Source organism: Meleagris gallopavo, chromosome 6, assembly GCF_000146605.3.
Source record: "Meleagris gallopavo isolate NT-WF06-2002-E0010 breed Aviagen turkey brand Nicholas breeding stock chromosome 6, Turkey_5.1, whole genome shotgun sequence".
NCBI lineage: Eukaryota > Metazoa > Chordata > Aves > Galliformes > Phasianidae > Meleagris > Meleagris gallopavo.
Window position 1 is genome coordinate 48,506,265 of NC_015016.2, and position 25,809 is coordinate 48,532,073.

Consider the following 25,809-nt stretch of genomic DNA (forward strand, 5'->3'; position numbering starts at 1 on the left):
ATGTGCTATATCTTGCTTGTTGGTTTTAAGTTCAATTAGTAGATCTTGTGACTCCTTGCCTTTCTGGCTTATTTGTGCACGCCTTCAGTACTGTATAATTTCCTACTTCAGTAGCTGAAGCAGATACGATCACATAGCAGCCTTTTTTCTGATCTCCTGAAGAATGAGCAGTGTAATTGTGCTTCTTTTTCCATTCTTGTCTGAATTTTCAAACCCTAGCTTTTCGAGTTGAACTGTCACAAATCTTTTCTTAAGTCCTACCTTTGGAGCCATTGCAAATCGTTGCTAGCAGCTTCTTCCAGACTTCCTGGGATTGTGGTCTTTGTAGTCTTTGTACAGTTAGCTTTCTAGTCCAATTGCAACCATATTGTCCTCTGTGGCAAGCTTCTGGTTGTTTGTCTGTGGCAGTCATTTTCTAACCTCTTGCAGAAGTTACTGCTCTCTATACTGCAGGACCTGTATGGTTAGAGCAAACCTTCCATCCTTGATTTCAAATCCTGTGTAAGGAATGGCATTACAGCCTTCAAGCTATCTTATAATAGGCTCTGCAGTGGGCTTTTCAAGGCAAGATTGAAGAGAGTGCACAACTGCTCTTTCAGACACCAGTTCAAGCTGATGCCACATCGTTAAAGTGTGACTTTTGAGAGCAGAGGTGGTTTGAATTCATGTCCTTAGTGAATATTTCTAATGCTAACAGGAGAATTTACTTTTTTTATAATGGTGCTTGTCCTGCCTCTTTGTTGCAACACTACCAATAATTCTGTCAAAGCAGCAGTTTTTGCAGCAGTTGCTTTTTGAACAACTAGTTTGCTCAAAATGAAGGACAGTTAATCAGTTTTCTCTTGTTTTTGCAGCTTTTGATATTACAGTGGTCTCTAGTACTTGCACCACTGTCTTTTCGGGAGCTGATCTTATGGTGCATGGAAAACTGCATAATTATTCTTATATAAATTCAAAAGATAAAAGGATTTCATTAGATCCTGTGCTATTTCCATTTTCCTTACAGTTTTGTGTATCATCCCATCTTTTTGACACGATCTGAGAGGCAGTATCTTTTGAAGTTTAAGAACAGGTTGATATACTTAGGAAGACAAGCTACAACATTAGGATCTATCTCATTCCTATATCACAATCCTAGCTTTTGTCATACCTGGTTTGAGTTGTGACGTATCTTGTTATACTTTTCCTTCTGAAGGATTGCTGTAAATCTAAGAGTATGCAAGTAACATTTGGGCCCCTTGAGGTCCAATGGTAACCTCTATTTTCCATCTCTGAGGGAAGGAGTTGACTGTGCATTCTTATGGTCTGCAGGCCCTCTGCATTAACTTTTTCTTGGGACCACCACAGTGTAAACTTGAACGTCCATTGTCTACCTCAACTTTTAGAGATGTCACAAGTTATCCCTGATGACTCGTGTGCTATTGCTTTGTTTCCAGCTAAATTTATCTTGAATCATGCTGGAACATGATATGTTGCATATGTTCAATACACAGAGGTGTGGAATAAGGTCTTTTTAGATTTAACGGATTTGAGCTCAGTAAATCTAACTAAAAAAAAAAAAGAAAATGATTAGCTGATGTACATTCTTTAGATATCTCCCATTATGGGTACATAATGCTCCTACCGGTTTGTAGAATCTTGCTTCATCCAGCTCAGCCTGCAATAAAACAAATAAGGGAAATTTTTCTTCACTGTAAACACAACAGTGCCACTTCTGTGCATAGTAAGTATACTGATAAATATTATGTCTCTTCAGTTGTTTGCCTTGCATCTTGAACTATGTAGTATTTTTCTCTAGATACACGTGTGAGAATTCTAACTAAACTGTCATGTCTCACATAGCCTTCCTAAGGATTTTTTTATAACACAATAATAGTCTTTATTAGTAAAGATGTGAGATTGGGAGCATGGGTTATAGGGTTGTTTTCTTTACCAGTGTGGATGCTTACACCTTCCTGACTGCTGTAGAGTTAAAAAAAACAAACAAACAACAACAACAACAAAAAAAACATGATTGTGAGCTTGCTTAGTGAGAGTCGGTATACAGTATAAGATCTTCCCTTCGAGGGAAAACATCTTCAGATGTGTGGTATCAAGACATTGAGTTTAGAGGAAAACTCTCTGGAAGGTCTTTTTCATGACTTGGGGAAGGAAACAAATGCTACCTACTTCAGAGTAGGTGCTTCTATTGCTACTAAGTTTTTTAGTTCTTCTACTGGCCAGAGGAACTTCTGGTAAAGATACTGTACTCTCCTGGTGGCCAGCGTTCCTCAGTGCTGCACCTCCTGCCATTTTACTTGAGCCTTCTGAAAATGCACCTCAGAGGCCTCTATTCAGTCAGGATGTGCCTTCTATGCCTTTTCTGTCCAGATTAAGCTATTCTGCAAGTCACAGTATGTCCACAGTAGTCTTTCTGACACTACTTTTTGCCTTTTTGAGTGTTGGTATCATCTGTGCCTTTCTTCTCGGCCTTGTGCTATATACAGGTCAACTATTTTACTTGAATTTCTGCTCCTCTCATGAAGAACAAAAAGACCCTTTGTCCTCTCTTTTTCTGGTAGCTGTCTTCTTACTGAACTTGCTAATGAATGAGAAATGTTTCGTATTCTGCCATCTTAAAGCTGAATAAGCTTTGCAAATCTTTATCAACAGTAATTCTTCAATAGGATCTAAACCCGTTCATATCATCTGGATGGGTAAATGATTTGAACTGATGGTTGCTTCTTCACTCCTTCATTTTTGATGATGTTTTCTGGAGGTGGTAAGTGTAACAGCAGAGTTCCTTCAGAGCCCCTTCTGAGTCAATAAATCAGCTTGCACTTTTCTTTGTCTTTATCCTAGCAACTTTTTTCCTGAAACTTTGTTCTTGTACTTGCAGTATTTTGTATTTGTTCTTCAACATGCAAGGCACATTCTTGTTGTCAACAGACTGAAAGTATTCAGGAAGGCTTACCTTATTTATTGGATTGATTGAACAAGGGACTGTTTTGGAATCCAACTTCTACTTAATCTAGTTACAAGACAGCAAAGGAGGTTGTGACTTTGCATTGCTATTGGTGGCCTCCTTGTAGAACATCTCCATTCCCAAGGTACACATCCGTCTTTGTTTTGCTTTCTGATCAACCCCTTGGCAGAGCAGTTCACTTTCTTGTACATTCTCACCTGTGGTGGTATAAAAGTGATAAAACCATAGCAAACATAGGTCTCTAAATCTGCTGTTGTAACCATTCTTACATAGGGGTTTATTGGTAGGTGTCGAAGATCAGGACATGAGTGAGGTGTCCATGTGGAAGATGGTTATTATAGAGGTTAGCTAAAAATTCTCATTTATAATTGTTTCTCTATATCTTTTTTGCCCAACACTAATTAGTTTTGTTTTTGTTTGGCTTGATGCATGAACCAAAATCTTAACTATTTCTGAATGGAGATTATAAAACTAAACAGTAACAAATCGGATGGATTTTTAAAACAAAGCAAACTGAAGTCCCATAGTTTGGTTGCTAATCTTTTTTAATTTTCATTTTCTCCTAGGAGAATTGGTGGCACTAAAGAAAGTACGATTGGATAATGAAAAGGAAGGGTTTCCAATTACAGCTATTCGGGAGATTAAAATTCTTCGACAGCTTAATCACCAAAGCATTATCAACATGAAGGAAATAGTGACAGATAAGGAAGATGCTTTGGATTTCAAGAAGGACAAAGGTATGTGTGTGAACACTAGGGTGGCTCTTTCTGGTCTTGTTCTTAATATAGTAGCCTACTTACTCTGCAGCTGAAGTTTCATTTTTAAAAGTTTGAAACAGTGACAGTACTTACTAATAGAAGTCCTTAGATTAGCTGTGCCTCTTGTTGATGGAAACATTTTTGTAAATATTTTGTGTGGCTTTTAAAAAAATAAACTTGATTTTAGTTTAGCTGGATCAATTTGAAAGAAAAGGTGTTTAAGTTGACACTCATGGGTTGGGGAGGCCAGTAACAAGGGGAACTTCTTACATATGGGATGGGCTATATGGTTTTGCTTTTTTTTTTTTTTTGCCTTTTACTTTTCTCATAGTATTTTGTCATCATTTGGAATATTGCAGGCCCAACATTGAAGAGATTATTATTATTATTCTTTTTACTGCAAGCGTCAGTCTCGTTTGGATTGTGTTTGATTCTTTTTTTTCTTTTTATAGTTGGGTACAGTGTGTGTGTTGAAGGCTAGAAGGATAAATGTTGCTTTTCCCCAAATGCAAGGCCTACAGACATCTACTGTTTTGGTTCCTTCTGTGTTAAGTCTGGTTTGTCTGAGATGTTGCGACCTCTTTTTCTTGGAGAATCAAGGAAACAAAAGGAAAAGCATGCATAGCCAGCAGAAGCAACATGTTATGTTGTAGTGACTCTGAAGATGAGTGTCAGAATTAGGCAGGAAGGAAGTTCTTTTTCTAGTTTCTTCAGAAAGTATAGTACCTCAAGGGTGTATGTATTGACAACATTGCCAACATTTATTTGTTGTTTAAAAGCAGGAAACATGTAGCAGAGCAGTTCCTCTAGATATACGTATGCAGTTTCAGTGGTCAGACCCACTTTAAACTCTGATCTGCAACTGCCAGCTTAAGCTTTTCATGTGAGTCTTGTATGAAGCTTTAATTAGACCTAACCTTGGCTAATGAGACCACATTGAGCCCTGAATAAATTTATATTCATTAGTTAATTTTCTCCATTTCTACTTGGAGCCATGTGTAAGGTTGAACTGTAAATGTTTTGGTTTACTTCTCTGTTTTTTCAGAAGACTGCAAGGGAAGGACTTCTCTGGAGATACTAGAATAAAATAAATTTTTGAGATAGTCTCTTGGAAAGCATTAGTGTGATAATAAGTCTGCTATTATGGTTTGTTTCTGAAAGGATGGAATTTTATTTTTTCCAGGCTACTGCAATCTGTATTTCTCTAATGACGAGATGGAGATTTGTAGCTGAGAAATATTGGGCAATTAGTAGTCTATGCAGAGAGCAAAAGCAATTGGGAAGTTCAGTCATTTTCATGGTAAACCATAGCAAATTGACGTGGTAGTGACGTACATTATTAAAGCAAAAATTACAGTACAATCAAAGTGTTTGCCTTCTCATGAATATGCTTATGCTTAATGTATGTTATGATTGTCTTAATTTTGGAATATAGCTGTTAAAAATCCCCTACTGCTGAAATCTCATTTGTGAAATTAGGGAATGAGAACATTCCTGCCAACATATGTTCCTCTAGTTGTATGTGTAAAAGTAATTTTTGTCTGAGACTGCCTATTATCTCCTGACCTGTTACTCATCTACTCAATCGCTTTTTGTTTGGTTTTTAATTGGGATTTCAGAAGTTTAAAATGCATCAAATGGAGCATCCTGGCAATTCAGTAAATGTTTGTCACATTTTATACAGTACTTACTTTAAGGATGTTTTTTAAGATAGTAACACTGGCCTGCAAACATCAGTGGCTTTACTTGTACCATGTTTTCCTGATGCTTTTGAGCTGTTACGTGTTTTTAGTGGCCTAAGCTTACTGACTTAGAAGCAAAATGTTGTTGAGAATATTAAACTACAGAGAGCGCAAGAAAAGCTTCTTGCAGTGTTTTACCTCAGCCAGCTTGGGTTGTTATCTCAACAATAGCTTTTACAGAAGGGATTTGTTTTAATTCTGACTAGGCCAAACATTTGAAAAAAAAAATGCAGTACATCGAGTAGCGAGTTGCAAAAGTAATGAGTATTTCCTTCGGTGGTAAAGCAGAAATTGTTTGTATGAATTGGGAACATACACAGTTAAGTGAGTTATATGTGGATCTTCTGTAATGAAGATCTGATTTTTTTACCTTTGTAATATTTAGCATGTGCGAGATAAGTATAAGATTTGATACAGTTGGAGAATGGTGCATCTGATTACTAATGTAACATCTTGATTCTGATGCATGAGTGCTGTTGGGTATAGCATATATATTGGGTTTGCAGAGAAGGAGTATCTGTTCTGTGCATTTCTCTAGTAGTTCATCTAAACATAGGCTTTTTCTCTTCCTTCCTTTTATTCAGAGCTTATATGTAAAGTTAGGAATGGGGCACCTGACTCAGTCGTGTGCTGCCATTTATCTGCATAACAGTTGAGTTAATAGATAAAAAATGACTGAACATACTGTTAAAACTTCCTTTGCTTCTTTGAGAACATAAAGCTTTGTTTGGCTTGGTCATACCAGTGAGCTATAGATGCCACTCAGTATTTTCCTAAAATATCAGAACTGTGGTTATTTTTGAAGATGTTTTCTCCTAGTGAGCTAGTGCAGGAGTTGTGGGTGTCAGCTTTTTGTGTTACCAGAAGTGTTCTGATGCTGTTGGTGCTTGTGACCAAGTTTGCTGTGAGCTATGCTTTCCTTCACTCTTCCTTTTTTTTTCTTTTTTTTTTTTTTTTTATTTTTTTTTTGTTTTTTTTGTCTGAGAAGGTTTGTGGCCTTACCTATGCAGCTGTTATTGAAGAAAACAAGATTGAATTGAAACAAACTTAGAGTTATTTTTTAGATGTAGTAAAATCCATAGTTCTTTGCAAAATTACTTGAGCCATTTCATCTAAGTTTGCAAGAAAATTATTGGGAAGACCATCCCTCTTAGTCTGGGCTTTTATCATCTCTAGTTTGTTCTCTTTATTTTTCTTGGGACTCTCCCTTGTGCACCTGGTGCACACCTTGTGCACCTGGAGATGGTCCTCTAGTTCTCCATCACCTATTTATTGACTCTGAGCTGTTTGTAAATGATCAACAGTCTAATTATGGACTTTTTGCTAAACACATGTAAGTGCCTGATTTACCTTTTGTTGCACTGAATGTAAAGCTGCATGAGTATGGACTGTCTCCTCTTTCTCCTTTCGACTGGAAGAGGCAATTGATATCCCAAGGAGTATCCCAAGGGATAATGTGGATGTTTGCTTGGGAGACTGTAATAAAAAAGAGGTATAGTTAAAATTGGAACTTGTTTGGTCTTGGTGTATGTGAATTTCCTGCTTAGATTTGTGCTTTTTCTGTAACTCATTCTAAAATCTAAGGTTACTTTAGGAAGGTTCGATTTTGAATTTCAGTTGCTGTACAAAACTGAATTGAATTTCAATTGCTGTACAAAACTGAATTGAATTTCAGTTGCTGCACAAAAATTAATGGACTTTTTTATGCAGGAAGCCAGTATCTACCACAATACAGTAATATACTTGTGAAGAGGACTCTGAGTCTGTGGAATGTTGTTGCATAACTTAGCTAGCTACTTTCCTGTATCCATCATGGAGTACTTTGTCTGAAAGCTTGTTTTTTGGAAGGAGTTCTTATCAGCAATCATGCAGTCATCAGAGGGTACTTCACTACAAGATTCTGTTCCTATGGCAGGTAGTTTTATCTGGATTTCCTGGGAAGTCTAGTCAGAAATGGAAAATTCAGTAAATACATGCTGCTTTGAGCCATTCAGAAAGGAAAAAAGCCATTAGCATTTTGATTCTGTTTTGATCTTACAGTTGGAATGAATTACCGAAGGGGTGCTGCCAAAATATGGATCTAAGTAGATAATCAAGTATTTTTGTTTTCTTGCTGGTAAGTGACAGTAGGTGAATGCTGACCCAACAATGGGGATCTCTCTTTTAGAAATATAAGGTGAGATGTCTCTAGAAGAAGGAATGTTTCTTCCTGGAGCCCTTTGATCAGGATGTCTCTTCTTCATTGACTAATGAGTCATGCTCTGCTTGCAAGCGTCCACGATGGAATCAGGAGTTCACATCTTCTCTGTCAAGTTTAAGGATTTGTCACTGTGTTCATGCATGTTTGCAGCTATTAAAGGGTCTTTAGACGTTATGCTAATTCCTCTATTCCCATGTTGTTTTCCTCTCCTGCTTAAGCAATCTCAACTTCCAGTTATCCCTCCAGCCTCTTCTCTGATCCTCTTGCTGCAAAGCAGCTTGTTAGAGCTTAGGCTGTTAAACTCAATGCTTACAAAACAAAAGTCTCTGAATTTCCGAAGCCTCCAGATTGTCTTGCTGCTCCTGAAGTAGCTGATAGAAACTTCTTACCCAAACAGGCTGCCCAGAGAGGTTGTGGAGTCTCCTTTGGTGATATTCAGGACCCAGTAGGTCACTTGCACTTTTCTGTGCAACCTACTGTAGAGAACCTCCTTTAGCAGGGCATTGGACTTGATCACCAGAGGTCTCTTCAAGCCCAGACCCTGTGATTCTGTGTAACAGTCTTTATGCTACAGCTAAGTTATCAGGATTAGTGAATGCCTGTCAGTGGTTCTTTCCATTTCTGCCTGCGTTACTGGGCGCTGGTTTGGAATGAGTATAGGAAAATTTTGGTTCTATTAGGCTAAGTTTGTCTTAAGCAGAAAAAATTCTTCTGTCTTGTCATACCTAAGTGGAAAGACAAGTATGGCAGTGATGCCTTATTTAGTCTTAAGATGATTAATTCATAGGCTATGTCTTTGGTGTTTCTCAAATTAGAAAATAGGTTTGTGTGACTTAAGTAGAAAGAAAAGATGAGTGTCTTATAAGCACCTAACTTCAAGGAATTGGAAAATATCATCTTAAATTTTGAAGCTCTGCTTGACATGATTGTGTTTAGAACTATCTTGGAATCTGGTATATCGTGAGTCCTGGAGGAGAAATGTTAAGGAAATGGAAGATTAAATATAATCCAATTATCTCTAATCAATCAAGCAAAAAATATTATCTATATATAACACAGAAAGAGCTGAGGGAGATTTATTAGTGAAATGAAAATGTGTTCAGCAACTCAGCGCTCTGTATGCCATTTATAGAATGAGACAGGGTTCCCTTTTTAGAGCATTTTTATTTATAGGATATTATTGTAATGCATATATACAAGGATTGAATTAAAATTTTTACATAATATGGCATCCCTTGATCTTCAGTGGCCAGATTGTCTCAACTGTATCAATCAGATAATTTTAGGAACCCCAAAAACTTTTCTCATGAAACTACACTTGGAAAAATTGTCTTAAAAGCTGCCATTAGGTTAGGTTTTTGGATTATTCCCCTTCCCCTTCTGCCCAAAGCACTTGCATCTTAGTTTAGGAACAAAGGCATAATGTTTTGTCCTGCCTTACTGAGTCTGTTCTGATGACAGTCCAAAAACCAGATTGCACGTGTTGCACAAATTATTTTGTCAGGTTTTTTTTTGCTCACCTGAAAATCGTGTATTGTAGAGTTAGTAATTCTATCTACATAGCTCAATCACATTATAGTCAAGCTTCTTTAGTGTTTTAATTGAGGAAACTTGAATGCTGTTAGAGCTCCATGAAATGCATGTAGAGGAGATGTGTTAATCCTTCAGTTATTCTAAACCAATACCTTACTTTCTGACCCTTATCAATCTTCACTGACATAATGATTTAACAGATGAGTTTTCCTAAGTGTAGAGCAGAGTAAGGCTAGAAGTGCTTTCCCACAAGTCTACTTTGTTTATTGTGAGCCTCTCTAACAGATTCAGCTGCTGTTATCCCATATTCAGAACTAGGCTACCCTTCAGCTGTTCCCACTGTTGTTCTGCACGTGTGCACTGACAATAAGGATTCTTACAGTCTCAGAAGATGAAGAAATGGGGGATCAGCTGCATGCATTAGCAATGAAAAACAGGAGAAAATGCAACCCCCGTCAGTGCTTTTTTGCAGCATGTGGAAATTGACTATAGGCTTCCTCCTGCCCCACAGGTACTTATCAGGGAGTGCAGGCCTTTAATAGAACAGCAATAAGAAGAGCAACATTAAAATCAGATAAGTAATTCTGGGTTCATTTGAATTGTATATGCTGCACTGAAACAGAGCTGTAGGTGATTTTATGATATTGCTTACAGATATGTGGATATTGGGCAAAGCTAGCACAAAACAAAAGTGTGTTGTTTTGGGACGTAACTTCCCATTATTGGACATCATGGCATCATAAAGGAAAGGGTGATTCTTTTGTCCATAATGTTTTCCTTTTTGAGAAATGAATATTTGTGACATTTGTATAGCATAAACTAAAGGGTGCCATAAACTCAGACAATGGTGTAATGAACAAACTTTTATCTATACACAGTTTACTTCTTGAATACCTATAGCTTATTTTCCTATTACAAAACACTAAGTGTCAGACCTCCTGATCTAATGAAAACCTGTGGAAATTTGACATGATCAAGTGCAGTAAAGCAATTTTGTTTTTGTTGACTGAAATTACAGACATCAGAAGATGGCACCACAGTTCTCTTAAATTAAACTAGCAGAAGTTTCACTTCAGTTTGCTTAGTAACCGTTTTGCAACTATGATCACTCCAAAAATAGTTGGAATAATACTGATAATCGGGTTTGTAATATACTGCCAAAGTTAGTAGACTGATTTTAATAGTTTCTCATAACCTGTGAAAGAAGGTTGAACTCTGACAGATCATAGAATGGCTTAGGTTGGAGGGGACCTTAAAGATCATCTGCTTCCAACGCCCCTGCCACGAGCAGAGTTGCCATCCACTAGATCAGGCTGCCAGGATCCCATCCATCCAAGTCTTGAATGCCTCCAGAGATGAGCATCCACAACCTCTTTGGACAACCTGTTTCAGTGCCTCACCACTCTCTGAATAAAAAATTTCTTCCTAACATCTAATCTAAATCTACCCTCTTTCAGTTTAAAGCCATTCCTCCTTATTCTGTCACCATCAGACCATGTGAAAACTTGTTTTCCTTCCTGCTTGCAAGGCTCCCTTCAATCCTGGAAGGCTGCAATGAGGTGTCCCTGGAGTCTTCTCCAAGCTGAACAAGCCCAACTCCCTCAACCGTTTCTTCACAGCAGGGGTGCTCTAGCCCTTTGATCATCATCGTGGCCCTCCTCTGGATCTGCTCCAATTGCTCTGCGTCCTTTCTGTACTGGGGGCTCCACTCTTGGACACAATACTTCAGATGGTGCCTCAGAAGGGCAGAGCGAAGGGGCACAATCACCTCAACCCTCCCTGATGGCCACCCCTCTTCTGATGCAGCCCAGCATACCATTGGCCTTTTGGGCTGCAAGAGCACACTGCTGGCTCATGTCCCGCTTTTAAATTACCAGGAACCCCAAGTTCTTCTCCACAGTGCTGCTCTCAGTGAGTTTTTCTCCCGGTCTGTACTTCTATCTGGGATTGCCCTGACCCAAGTGCAACATCTTGTACTTGATCTTGCTAAACCTCAGTAGATTCTTGTTTGTCCACTTCTTAAGCTTGTCCAGATCTCTCTGGATCATGTGTCTTCCTTCTATTACGTCAACTTTACCACTCAGCTTGGTGTCATCAGCAAATTTGCAGAGGAGTGCACTCAATCCTGCTATCTGTGTCATTGATAAAGATGTTGAAGAGCATCGATCCCAAGACAGACCTCTGGAGGACACTGCTAGCCATGATCCTCCACCTGGACATAGAACTAATGACAACAATCCTCTGGCTATGACCATAAGCCAATTTTTTATCCACCTAATAGTCCACCCTTAAAATCCACATCCTCTCTATTTTAGAGGTGAGAATGTTGTGCAGAAACATGTTAGTGGGCTTGCATAAGTCCAGGTAGATGACATTAGTTGCCCTTCCTTTGTCTACTCATGCTGTCACTTCTTCATAGAATGCCACTAGATTAGTCAGGCATGATCTCCCCTTGGTGAAGCCATGCTGGTCATCTCTGATGACTTCCACATGTGTGTTAACATCTCTTCCAGGAGGATCCATTCCATGACCTTCCCTGGCACTGATGTGAGGCTGACTGGCCTGTTGTTTCCCAGGTCTTCCTTTCTCCCTTTGTTGAGTGTGGAGTGATGTTTTCCTTTTTCCAGACACTGGGAACTTTGCCTGACTGACAATTTTTCAAGTATGATGGAGAGCAGCTTGGTGACCATGTCAGCCTGTACATTGACAACCCTGGGATGTATGTCATCTGACCCATAGACGTGTACACATTCAGCTTCATGAGGTGGTCACAGACTTGCTCTGCTCTTACACTGGGAGGTATTTTGCCCTCCTGAAGGAGAAGCGAGAGAAGCCTGACTGAGCATGAAGAACAAGGCAAAGAACTAAATACCTCAGCTTTCTCCATGTCTGAAGAGACAAGTTCTCCCTTTTCATTTATCAGAGGGACTCTTTTACCTGTCTCATCTGCCTAATATATTTAAACAATCCATTGCAAAGTTCCATTCCATCTGCACCTTGGCTTTCTTGACTCCATTCCTGCGCATCCAGACAGCATCCCTATATTCTTCCTAGGGCACCCATCCCCACTTCCTCTGCTTGTATATTTCTTTTTCCCTTAGTCTGACCAGAAGGTTCTTGTTCATCCATGTGTGTTTCCTGCCTCATCTCTTCTTCTGGGGGATGGAGAGTTCTTGTGCTCTCAGAAAGGCATCCTTAAGGTGCTGCCAGCTCTGTTCTTTGTCCCCACGGGATCTTTTCCAACAGTTCCTTAAAACAACCTGAAGTTTTCTCTCCTGAAGTTCAAGGTCCTGACTCCACTCTTTGCCAGGCCCACGTTCCTCAAGATCACAGACTCAACCAGGGCATGATCGCTACAACCCGGGCTGCTTCTGATCTTAACTTTTTTATAATCTCTCTTCTGTTGGTGAGCATCAGGTCCAATAGTGCTTCGCGTTTGGTGGGTCTGTCTAGTACCTGAACTAGAAAGTTGTTGTTTGTGGTCTCCAGAAGTCTCTTGGACTGCTTGCAGTTCGTGGTGTTGTTTTCCTAGCAGATATCCAAGCTGTTGAAATCCCCCATCAGTATGGGAGCCTGCCTCTTGCAGGTAAAATAAGAAGGTCCCATTAACAGGTTTCCCTTTATGAGGTGACCTGTAGTAGACCTCGACCACCAGATGCCCTTTATTGGGTCAGTCCCTAATTTTAGCCCACAAGCTGTCAGCCTGTTCATGACTGTTTCTCAAAGGCAGCTCTTTGCAGTTCATCCACTTCTTAACACAGAGGACGACTCCTTCATCTCTCCTACTTTGCCTACCCCTTCTAAAAAGCTCGTATCTCAGTAATGGTATTCCAGTTCTGTGAATTATCACACCATGTTTCTGTGATAGCAGTAAAGTTGTAGTTTTCCAGTTCATCCTGCCTTTTTCCCCATACTGCTGCATTGGTACAGAGGTACTTTGGCTGGGCTTTCAGCTGCGTTATCTTCCTAAAGGATTCCTCCCAAAAACCTCTGGAAAATATCTGAGGTTTTCCCCTGCTGCTCCCTAAAGCAACAGTGTTCCCTGACTCTTCTCTGTTTCTCAGCAGTACATTCTCTTTGACCCATCAGATCTTGTTTAAAACCCTGGTGATGAGTTTCACCAGCTTGCTGCCTAGTATATTCTTCATAAGATGCAGTAGGTTAGGGGGCATCTTACTAGCACTGTGTCCCTTGAACTTAGTTATTCTATCCCACACCTTGCCATGGGTAAGCTTGCTATCACACCTTTCCCCCTTCAAACCAAGTTTAATGACTTCAGTGAATCCAGCCGGAATTCTTTCCCCAGTGACTTAGGTTGACCCCATCAGCAGCCATCAGGCCAGGTGCCAAGGAAACTCCCCCATGGTTAAAAAAATAATAATAATAATAAAAAATTCCTGCGGTAGCACCAGCCTCTCAGCCATGTATTTTTTCAGATGGATTTTCCTGCTCCTCTCAGTATCCCTGCCACTGAAGGGATAGAGGAAAACACTACAATGTACTCCTGCTCCATCCACCAACTGTCACAGTCCACTGAAGTCCCTTTTGATGATAGCTCTCAGGCTTTTCTCAGCGACTTCTGGGTCACTGAGGGACTTCTAATTAGAAGGGTGAACTGGACTAAGGTGTCTCCTCGTGATGTCCCTGACCTGGGCCTTAGGGAAGCAGCACTCTACAGGTAGGAATACAAATGGGATACCCTATCATATGGTAGCTATATGGAATACTGTAGATCAGGTCTGGCTGATGTATGTATGGAGGCCTCAGAAGGGAATTGTACTTATTTCTTTTTTGGTAGAGGCAATCTTGAGGCGTAGAGTTAACCTCTTTGCCCTAGGCAACCTCTTGGGTAAATTTTCCACCGCATTCCCTTGAGTTCCAGAAACTCAAACCTATTGCATAAGGGCACGTGGGAAAGGTGAAGTAGGTAGGGAGGGTGGTTTTCCTGTGATGCCAAGCAGGGACCTGCTTCCATTCCTCCCCATCTCTTAGGTCCTTTGCCTTGATGGTGACAGGACAGGGGTTCTGCCACTTCTTAGGGTATATCACCACAGTGCCTTTCTTGTAGATATGGCAGGGAGTTGCTCTATCCGTCTTATCTCCTGCGCACATTCCTTGATGCTCCTTAATCTCTCTACCTCTTCCTTGAGCTCTGCCATCAGGCTGAGCAGATCTTTCACCTTCTCACACCTCATGCAGTGGTGTCTCTACCATCCTGCGGGGGTAGCCACAGGCTCAGGCACTCCCTGCAGCCAGAGACCTGAACCTCGGCGTTTCTGAGCAGGCACTCAGTCTGGGTAGGTTGTTGGTATCCAGTTTTGTTGAGCTGGCATCTTCTGAAGGGGATGTGTAGATTATTCTGGCACTGCTGCATTAGTATCACGTGGTTTGTTTCAAGGGATTTTCAAATCCATCATGCTTTGTCCTTCAGCAATTGTCAGCCAAGCAGAACTAACACCGGTTGCTAGCTATCCAGTTTTCAAAGGCCAAGATTAGGAGCCTCTGTGCTTTACTGTCTAGAACTGGTGAGCTGCACTGGTGAATGGTTTAGGTAGATATTAACTCAGCAGGCTTCTGTTGTTGTATGGCTCTCAATGCTTTTCTTTCCTTCGTTTTATTGAAGTGGTGGGACTGTGTTGCATCTGGGTGATTTATCTTCTGCTCCACCTCCTCTGTGCACCCAGATGGATATTTTATAAATGGTATCTTATTTCCTCCATCCTACTGTCCACAGCAGGACAAAAAGAGATGGATTGAAAGCCATGAACCACAGCCTCTCTGGCAGTGGCCCATAGTTTAGCTGCTTTTCACTGATCTTTGTCTCAAGTTTTGCACTTAATGTATAATTTTTACCTGGTTGTTTAAATACTAAATACTAGACACAATTTAAACTCGATAGCACTTTTCCCTTTCATTTTCAGCCACTGTGCAAGAAAGCACATCAGTTTGCCAAAATCTGGCTGTGAATGTATATCTTAGCAAGCTGAATTCCCCTTGCTGCTACAGGACTTTCACTAGCTTCTGAATTGGAACTTCTCATTTGGAAGCTAGAACCGTAGTGAGTTCTTGTTGGGCAGAAGCTTCTTCCACTTTAAAGTGATAGCTCTGAAATCTCTTGGGGAGATATTTGAAAATGGAAGATGGACAGATCCCACTAATGTAGTTTCTGCATTGCAACCAGTGCTCTGCAAGGTCTGCATTGTCTCTGCCCTAGAGTTAAAACGGGAAAAAATCAGTGCTAAACATAACATTGTGCTGGAGGTTGTCTGTTGCTGCATCAGGTGTATGTAACATATTTCCTTTTTAGGAATACTTGTGTTTATCAGAGACCTGTGGCTTTAATGGGTTTATTTATGGAATAAGATGAGCTAATATGAGGTATGGCCAGATACTGAGAGAGTGGTGAGGTGCTGAAACAGGTTGCCCAGAGAGGATGCTCTGTCCCTGGTGTTTAAGGCCAGGCTGAATGGGGCCCTGGACAGTCTGATCTAGTACTTGATTTAGTAGCTGGCAGCTCTACCTGTGGCATGTTTTTGATGAGGAGCCATAGGAAGAACTTGTGTTTATGTAAGGTAAAGCACTGCATTGTAGAATTATTTGTTTTCGCAAGCGTTTAATGACTGGAATAATTATTTCCATGGAAAAGCAATGTTATGAAAACACTTCATTAGATTATTTTATTGCTGTTATAGGAAATTGAGGTGCAACTACAAACGTTGCAACAACACACAAATAGTTGTGTGAAAAACAATTCCCATTTTCAAAAGTATGGAGCAACAGTGTTTTTGGACTGCTGATAAACCAGTCTCTCTCTTTCTGTTTCCTGTTTCTCCTTTCTAGGTGCATTCTATCTGGTATTTGAATATATGGACCATGATTTGATGGGATTGCTGGAATCTGGTTTGGTTCATTTTAATGAAAATCATATAAAATCATTTATGAGACAGCTGATGGAGGGTTTGGCCTACTGCCATAAGAAGAACTTTTTGCACAGAGATATAAAATGTTCAAATATTCTACTAAATAATAGGTATGAATAACGTTTCCAGTATGTAAATGTTGTATGTTGGGATCATATTTAAATCTTTTTTATAATCTATACAGTTCATCTGCTATAATCTATGAGCCAAAGTTTTTTTTATAGATTGCCTATCTTATTTAGAAATCAACTGTAAAATAATAATCTGGTAATATTTCTGCTTGACACTGGATCTAACAGTTGTCTTTTAAACTTGTATGTTAAAATAGCAAGGTTAAAACTTGTGTCTGTTAAGTGAGAGGATGGGGAAAAGTTACCTGAGTTTAGTTAAAACAGAGTTTTAGGAAATCTGTGTGTTCTTTTTTACCATCATTTCAAAATGAAGTGTGGATAGGCTGCTTCTTTGTGGCAGAATTCAAAAGTCTTCACTCTTATTAATCAGGATAATACTTTGTAACAATATTTGATTAGGTATTTTCAATCACGTTTTGGCTTGCAATTACAGCCACGATCAAAGGGAGAGAAGAATTTATAATCACAAGTGGTTAAAAAAAAACCCATATTAGTAAACATGCTTTTGTTGAATGTGCAGCAGCAGCAAAAATTAAAATCACAACTGCAATTCACTGTTACGAAGGATACTGAGAGTGAGACACAGTGCTTTCTTACTGTGTAGAACTTCTGTCTCTGTCTTGAATTCTTGTACCTGTATCTCAAAGGAGACAAAATAGAATTGCAGAGTATACAGAGGACAGCTAAAGTTGGTTAAAGAGTAGGAGGAGGAATATTCAAAAAACTCTGTTTTGAAGTGGGTGTATGATTGTGGTGTGAAAAATTAGGAAGCTAGCAGATAACTTCAGTGCAGAACTCCTGTTCACTACGTCCAACTCTACTAAAACTAGGGAGCAACAGTAAGAAGTTGTAAGTAACAGATTTGACAGATATTCTTACCAGTACAGAACAGGTTGTCAGTTTCTGGGATGTGCTGAATCAGGAAGCTTTCAGGGTAGTATCGTAAGATTCAGAAAAGGACAAGACAAGTTCATGGATGTCATTAAAATCTGTGAAAAGCATTAGACAGGCAGCCCTAATCCAGTGGTGCTGGGTGTGTAGAAGGAAGGTGAGCCTCAAAGCTGGGAAGTTTTACACATTCTCCTTAAAAATCTGCTCACGCCATTGTTGGAGATAAAATACTGGGCAAAAAACATCTTATTTAGTAGGGCCTTAGTTTTGTCCCAGGTTTGTCCAAATTGAATTTCCCTTTTTTGTCCTTTTTTTTTTCTTCTTTTTTTTAAATTAATATTAGACTGTTTTCAGCTCTGGATGCCACCAACCTTGCAAGACTCTGATATAGACTCTCACACAGATGTACACATGCCTCCACATAGCTCACCTTGCCCATTCACCTGATCTTTCTTGTCTGTTAGTCCAGTGGTGATGCTGTCACTGTGCACGTCTGGGAGCTCAGAAGCTGAGATATAACTTGACATTGGAGAAGAGCACGTTACAGTAGAGGCAGTGCTTTCTGCTGTACCATGCTCCCTTGACTCTAGGATAAACAGTATTTTCCCCTAGGATGTTTTGTGAGTATCTTAGAGATTTCCACTCGAAGAAGAAAAACTTAGTTGATTCGAATAATTTTAAGCCAATGCTTCTAAAGTGCCATTACCATTACAGCCTGAAAGTGAAAGACACGGATTGTATGTATTTTAGCTATGCAAGTTAAACATCTGTACTCAAAAATTGTTTGATAGTCTACAAATACAGGATCTGAAGAATAAAAGTACAGTTTTTAGGGAAGTTTTAGGGAAACATTTATTTGCTTTTGGAGCACTACCATGAAGTGTTACAGTAATTTCAGGCATATGGATGAGGGGAAAAAAGAAATACAAACTGTAATCTGTGTATTTTGTTATCACAAAACTCATTCTCTCAGATATCTTCAAGTCTTGCTGTAATTTGATGAAATAGCCAAAACTTTCATTTATTTGAAAGTCACATGAGTTAAAACTCATAATTACAGGGAAACCAAACTGAAACAAAGAATCCATGTAACATTGCCAAATGTTTTCCATGTATGCAGATTGCTTTATGTTTAAATTATCCCAGCTTTGTGGACAGTAGGGGTTTCTCACTGAGTAGTGAAAGTGTTTGTGGCAAAAGCAAATAAAGAAAGCCAGGCAAAGCTCTGTATCATCCACATTTCCTCTTGTGTATGGGAAAACTCAAGGGCTTTGGGCTTCTATCATTCAGCAAATTGGCTGCTGGCAAAAATAGAAGCCCTTATCTGGTTGGTTTTCCTGATTTGAAGGCCATGTTTAAGCTTCAGAAGAACAAAACAGTGCTTAGACTTACTAGAAGGAAGTAGGGTTGCTGCTAGGTTTTTGTTGTTATTGTTTTTGCTGTGCAATTCCTTATGCTAGCAGTACTTTAACTATCAAAGCATCAAAAAATAAAGAAGTTTCCTCCATCAGTTTTTTTTCCTGCAGAGTTGTTGGTTTGAATGTTTAACAGTATACACCCTAAATCTTGAGTAGCATACAGTGATGTAAATTCCACTTTGTCACTGTATTTAATTTTGCTTGCTTTTCTTTGATAGTGAGTAGGTTAGTGTATTTTTAATTGAAGAGATACGTGATTTGTAAGGCATTTCCTGAAGCTCAGTTGCAGCTGTCTGAAAATCTGAAACTTCAACTAGTTTTAGCAGGGTTAAGTCCTAAATAATTCTTTCCTTTTTCCACCAGAGGGCAGATAAAGCTTGCAGATTTTGGGCTTGCTCGGCTGTACAACTCGGAAGAAAGGTAAGATACAATTGTACTGTGAAAAAGCATTGACAGGTATGTCTTCTTTCATAACTCTTGAGTATTATGAGGGCTGAAAAAAAAACTATCTGTCTGGAGATGTTATTGTACTGTAACATAAGTAGTGCTGCTTAGGAAATTGCAAGAAGTGCATGTTATCTCATGCAGCATACAAACACAAAGCTCCCTTTGTACAAGTGAGTGCCCTTATGACTATTGAGGGTAAATAACTGTAGAGAGGAGCTGTATATTGTTTGGAGATTGAGTTGCAGCTTTAAGTAGGTTACATCCTGTAGACATTTACTAAATGTTAGTTTATGGTCTTGTAAACTTATGTTCTGTCTGGTGATGTACCTAGGAAAGGTTTATTTAGGAACAGTGACACTTATTCTGACATAAATCCAATCCATTTACTGTCTATTTTCTTTTTTTTTTAAGCATTACTTTTGTGTAAGATTTAATCTTAAATTTGAAGAGGTTTATTGTATTCTTTAGGCAGTCAGTCCTGTTACATCTGTTGGAAACAGAGATACAAGTTTAAATAAAGGCTATTCTGAAACCTCTTGTGACTTGTGCTTCTGTTTTTGATGGCTTTGTTACAATTGTACTCCAGGAAACAGGTGCACAGCCTTTATGATTAAGAATTTTAATATATATATATATTGTGGTGTTATGTATTTGTTATTTGGACTGAGATTTTCAAAGTCAAGTTTGAATGTTAATTGTATCGATATGTACGACGGATGGCTGATATTGAGAATGTTAGGTATTAAGCTTCCTTTGAGTTCTGCATGCCTAATTTGGCAAACTATATCTGCATTATCAGTTTTATGAGTTTATTTTCTCACAGACCTCTGACGTTCTTCAATGCAACAGTGTTGTTTTCACTGTCTTCTGAGCTGTTATTTCAGGAAGGTATGCTCAAGTAACAATTAGGGAAACTGGAGTACAGTATTTGGGTTAGGTCATTTGTAGCAGCTGGTAGGCAGTTAGCAATAGAACTGGAGGGAATGGTCTCAAGTTATGCCAAGGGAAGTTCAGGTTGGATGTTAGAAATTTTTTTTCTCTGCAAGAGTGATCAGAAGCTGGAATGGACTGCCTAGGGAGGTGGTTGACTTTCCATTCCTGGAGATGTTCAAGAAGCATTTAGATGTTGTCCTAAAGGACACGGCTTAATGGGAAATATTGGTGGTAGGTGGACAGCTGGACTGGATGATCTTGGAGGTCTTTTCCAATCTTGTTGGTTCTGTGATTCTAATTCACTTTCATTTTGGATGTACTTATAATTAAAGAGATGATACCATCCTACCTAGCTATTTTAATCTTCACTAAACTGACTTCTTGTTGGTTTACTGTCATTATTTTTAATATCTTTTTAAATTTAAATGTTGGTTGTAGAACTAAATGTTAAGAATTGAAAGAGTGAAAGTTCAACATCCTTATAATGCAAATAAGGTTTTACTGAATGTGAAAACAACATTAGCTCATTATAGATAAATTAAACAAGACTAAAATGTACTTACTCTAGCTAATAAAATTGCTAATTGAGCTTGGGGAGATTATTAGAGTCTCATTAGTATATTTTTTGCAATTCTTTTGGCGTTCATTTTCCTTCTGAATAGCTTCTGACCTGCAGTAACATCAGTACTTGATGTACACCAACAAGCATATACGTGATGATTAAGTTTGTGTATTTTACTCTTGTTCTTTACTGTTGTTGGAATGACACGCTTTTCAAAAGGTTACAGAGTTTAGAAGGAGCATGATGGAGAGGAAATAAAATTGTAACTGAATTCCTGTTGGTTATTCTAGTTTCTTCTTTAAATGTTATTTTGGAGGCTTTAATATGTTTAGAGTAGAGCTATGACAGATTGTTTGAGAAAACAGCTGTTGAAACAAAAATGCCAATATACTAATATATATATGTGAGTGGCTTATCTGTAGAGGAAGTCCATACCATGTAAACGTTTTGAAGATGGGTGTTTGCTTCAGAGATAAATATATGATGGAACTGCTTCCAAAAAAAAAACCAACACGCTGTATTAATTTTAATAAAACAAAAATAGGGGACTTTATGAAAAAAGCTGGGACAATTTTGCAGAAATGATACCTGTAGAACTAAGCATATTGCAAGAACTTGTAAAAAACACTGTGCTTAATGCTACTCTGCTTTTTCTTTGGAGTTGCTTAGTATTGGTAATCTTGAGATCTTAAAACTAGAAGGATGTTTTTTATGATTTTTAAGAACCATCCTACTGTCGTCCCATCCCATCACCCCTCTTTAAAAACAAAGCAAAAACTAAGTAGAAAACAGCCCAACCCTAACATCTGCTATGACTCCCATTCTGAACTGTTGATGCTCTATGTTGGCCAGTCCACAGAAAATGCATGTCTAGGATAGCGGAATCCTTGCGTTAGTGTGAGGATGGAAAGGATTATTCACGATGACCAGAACTTCTGGTTAGAACTGTAAAGAATTAAAAATGTTGAAATAAAGGAATATATTAGAAATGGTCCAGACTTAGAATTCAGAGTTGTTGAAGGACATAGTTTGAGAGAGAGGTTTTGTTTCTTTCTTTCCAGAGAGGAGAGTGACTGTTTTTCCCCTTTTTAAAATGTTTGTAGAGATCCTGTGTTCAATATTCTAATAATTAACAGTTGTCAAGAAATCACTTTTTTATCAAAGCAGGTCTTTTTTCTGAAATGGCTAGCAGTGTAATAAGTGAACAGTATTGCTGTTTAAGTATTTGAAATACAGGATGCACATAGCATCAAGATGGCTTGGTGATTATTTGTGTATCTCTGAGGTCTTGTTTCAGACTGTTCTTCGATAGCCTTGGTCAGATGGATGTGTTGCTTTTTTGCAGTTGTAACTTTGTAGAACTGAAAAAAAGGAAGACAACGTTGTCCTTAAATAACACCGTAGAATTAAACCCCTCAAAATATCACTTTTTTCGGAAATAAGATTGTAGCAAAATGATAGTCCTCTTTTTTTGCTCCCCCCAACAGCCGACCATATACCAACAAAGTTATTACATTATGGTATCGGCCTCCTGAACTACTGCTTGGAGAAGAAAGATACACGCCAGCTATCGATGTCTGGAGCTGTGGGTAAGAGTTTGGTACAGAAGTGTAGCAAGCATAACAACAAGCCAGCAGTAAATATTTCTGTCAGTCTGTACTGGAAGCCATAATGATGAAATTGTATGAAACTGTTTTACAGCTGCATCCTGGGTGAACTTTTTACAAAAAAGCCAATATTTCAAGCAAATCAAGAACTTGCTCAGCTGGAACTTATAAGGTAACTAGCAGGCACTACAGTGTGGTAGGTGCCTGATAAACTGCCAATCTTTTTCACATTAAAAACAAAGGTAACACACTGCTAACGTTTACAAGTACTTCATTATCATCCTGTGTGAGATACTAGTGGTTTTCAGGGGCACATAGAATAAGTGTCTGAAGTTTGGATGTGGGGAAGTGTTTCAAAATGCAGCTGGAGCTTTTCCTATTACTGAAGTGTAAAAGAATGTAATTCCTTTTTAAGATGGCATCACAAATTCTTTACAGCAAATCAAGTGAGCAGACACCCTCTTCATAAAAACAAGGGGGAAGGAGAGTGAGTCCTGTAGAACTTAAAGAACCAGAAGAGTGAATAGTAAAATTATTTAAAAATCAAAGTATTTTAAAATGTAAGTTATATATTGAAATGTTTTTCAAGATAGATTAAATGACAGTATGCTTCTGTGTAATACCTTACTAGCTGATGAAGAGAAATAAAGTTTTTAGGAGGTGCAAAACATTCCAGTGATCATTCGGTAGAAGAACAAAGTTCTTGATTTTGGAAATCTTTGCTTTTGTCCACCAGATGGCAGTGAGAGCGCAGTCATCAGAAATTTTACCTCCTGGTGCAGCAAATCCAGATTTTGAGATTTCTTTCTGCAGGAAAGAAGAATGCTGGCAGCTAGCTGCTTGGAGCATTTTTCCTCTCCATTTTATTCAGTACTATGCATTTGGAGACTGTTTAGGTGTAATATATCAGTTTTATTTTATAATTTTATACACAATCTCTGTAACCGTCATGTTACAGTCAACAGTTCTACATTTTATTCTTTCTAGCTTTAATGCTCAAATATAGAACTGAAGTAAACTCTATTAGAAAAAAAATAGAATTTATTTTCTTCCTGAAAGTAATGTACTCCTAACATAGGGACGTAATTAATTCATACTTAAGTCTCTTGCACAAGCAATTTAAATCAAATAAATGGAAAAGAGTGAACTAGGGAAATATATTTCTTTTATTGACTGCCTTCATCAAAGTCTTAAACTTTGCAGGGTAAATTGCCACTCCCATTCTTCTGCTGAGCAGCGTGGTGTTAGGCTGTGCTACCATCCTTGATGGGACAAAACAGGCATGGACAGAATGGGAGGAGTGAGGCTAAGGACAATTCTATATATGGAGATAGATTAGGCCCAACACAGAAGACTTTTAACTGAAATGAAAAAGTAAAAATAAACAAGCTGCTAAAAGGTTGTATTTACCCCTAGGACTTAACTGGTTGGTTGTTTTGTTTTGTTTTGTTTTGTTTTTTCCTCCAAGAGCATCTTCTGTGTCAACTAAATTCTTGTTAGTCTTAAAGTTAATATTTGTTCAGGCCTTTGGTATTTCTTTCTTCTCTGAAATTAGGAACTAACAGCCCAGCACCCTAGATCTGGGTTATCCACTGCTCCAGATCAAATACATGGAATGGTGTCCAGACATAGTTAGTTGACTTTCAGAAGGTAACCTTTTGTGCAGAAGATGCTTTAGAGTGGTTGGGGCACAGAAATAATGGATTTTGTGAAGTTTAGTCTGTGAAGGGTAGTTACCTTTCCTAGATAATTAACCATTCCTTAATGGTGTTAGGCCTTATACTGTAGAGAAATTTTAGCTAAATGAAACTGAATGTTAAAATGAGAAAATGAGTTTTGTATTTACTTCTAAGAATAAAATGACAGCTGTGCACACTTGTGCTTTTGGATCTCATACCTTTCTTTCCCCCTCTTTTTGTACAGCCGAATTTGTGGGAGCCCTTGTCCAGCAGTGTGGCCTGATGTTATAAAATTAGCTTATTTCAACACAATGAAACCAAAGAAGCAGTATCGTCGAAAACTGAGAGAAGAGTTTGCATTGTAAGGACAAAGGATTAGTTTACTCAATTGTAACAGCATTAAGTGTTGCTGGCATCTTTTTGAACTAATGTATGTTCAGCCAGTTTCTAGAAAACAGTCATGTGTAAAGAAAAATGGCTTTCGATTCCTAGAAGATTCCTGCAGAGCTTGTATTAACCCTTATTTAATAAAGTTTCGAGAAGGGAGAAAGAAGGCCCTAAAATTTCAGCCACCTGTCAGCTTTCACCTAAGGAGACATTTGTTTTCCGTGATTGGTACACCTGCTTGCTTTCCCTGTCCAAAAAACAGCTTGCAGTACTTAATTGTTTTTTATTAGGACAACTGGTTACAGCTAAATATGAAGTCTGGTTAATGTCACAGTCTTTTGGGTCATAAATTCATTCAACACAAGAGTTACCTGAACCGTGTATTCTAAAATACTATGTACCATTGGATCATTTTTTTTTTTTTTTGCAAATGTCACACATGAAAGCTATAGAAAGCAGCTGTAGATTCAATTTAAAGGGATTGTTCCCTTCCTTCATCTGCTTCAGGGTTTAGAATCAATGCATCATCCTGCTTGAACTAACAAGGCTTTCCTAAAGCAGTAGAGTTGTTTTGCTTGGTCCATACAAAATTGCACCTCTCTATGCACTAAATTCCCAAGTGTCAAGTAATACTATAGTCTTGGCTTCAATTCTGTTGGGTTTTTGATGTTGGTTGTTTTTTGTTGTTGTTTTTTTCAATAAGAGCAGTATTTCAAGCAAGTCAGCCACATACAGAAACACAACTGCCTGAAGTCACCCCCACCTCTGCAAAAAACAAACAAACAAACCAAACCAAAACAAACCCATAACACACTTGGGTTTCTGTGTTTACAGAGGTTGGTAAAGATGAACTTTGTTATCTGCCTCTTAAAAGTAAGTCCTGGCTTCATTTTAGATGTTCAGTTATTCTGGAGAGGTGTTCTTATTAAAACTTTGCACTGAAGTACGTGATTCAAAAAACAGTTTATGCTTTTTTCCATTGTGTTCTTTTGCAGCATCCCACCAGCTGCATTAGATTTGTTTGATTACATGCTTGCTCTGGATCCCAGCAAGCGCTGCACAGCTGAACAAGCTCTTCAGTGCGAGTTTCTGCGAGACGTGGAACCATCTAAAATGCCTCCCCCAGAGTAAGTCATTTCCATTAGTAATATTCTTTACTCCTACGAAACAGCAGCAAACATGTACTGACTTCATTAAGCTCATTGTGTTTCAGTTAAAGTAGCTTGTTGTAGAAGAAAATTGTCAATAAGTACAGTTGGTGATTCTGCACTGAAGTGCAGTTTAGTGGCTTTTACGTCATGATATCAGTGGCTGTGAGGATCTGAGATGAGCTTGAATTGATGCTGCTGGAATTAGTGACTATTACTGTCATTTGAAAAAAAAAAAAAAAAGGAATGGATCTGTTTATCAGTATCCATGTTTTCCAACGGTTTTGGGGCCCCTCATGAACCTGAATTACCTTCTTTGATGGCTTTTTCAGGCGAGGAGGTATGAAATTGCTTCTGACAAGTCTTAGGATGACCCATGAAACATCAGTCAAATGCCAGTAATAGGAAAAGAATAGTTTACCCCGTTCTGAAGGCCAGAGCTTGCTGCAGACTCCCAGAAGGAAGTAATATCTGAATAGAGGTGTTTC

At 38.6% G+C, this 25,809-nt stretch overlaps 1 protein-coding gene across 1 annotated transcript in view; it reads left to right on the forward strand.

Annotated features, from left to right (window-relative positions):
• CDK13 (cyclin dependent kinase 13) overlaps nucleotides 1-25,809 on the forward strand; it is a 59,378-nt gene that overhangs the window by 23,861 nt on the left and 9,708 nt on the right. Inside the window, exons 8-14 of the mRNA XM_031554060.1 lie at nucleotides 3,532-3,702; nucleotides 16,039-16,228; nucleotides 18,922-18,978; nucleotides 21,988-22,089; nucleotides 22,202-22,279; nucleotides 24,031-24,147; nucleotides 25,169-25,300. Coding sequence (XP_031409920.1) covers nucleotides 3,532-3,702; nucleotides 16,039-16,228; nucleotides 18,922-18,978; nucleotides 21,988-22,089; nucleotides 22,202-22,279; nucleotides 24,031-24,147; nucleotides 25,169-25,300 — 847 coding nt within the window. The remainder of the gene's footprint in view (nucleotides 1-3,531; nucleotides 3,703-16,038; nucleotides 16,229-18,921; nucleotides 18,979-21,987; nucleotides 22,090-22,201; nucleotides 22,280-24,030; nucleotides 24,148-25,168; nucleotides 25,301-25,809) is intronic.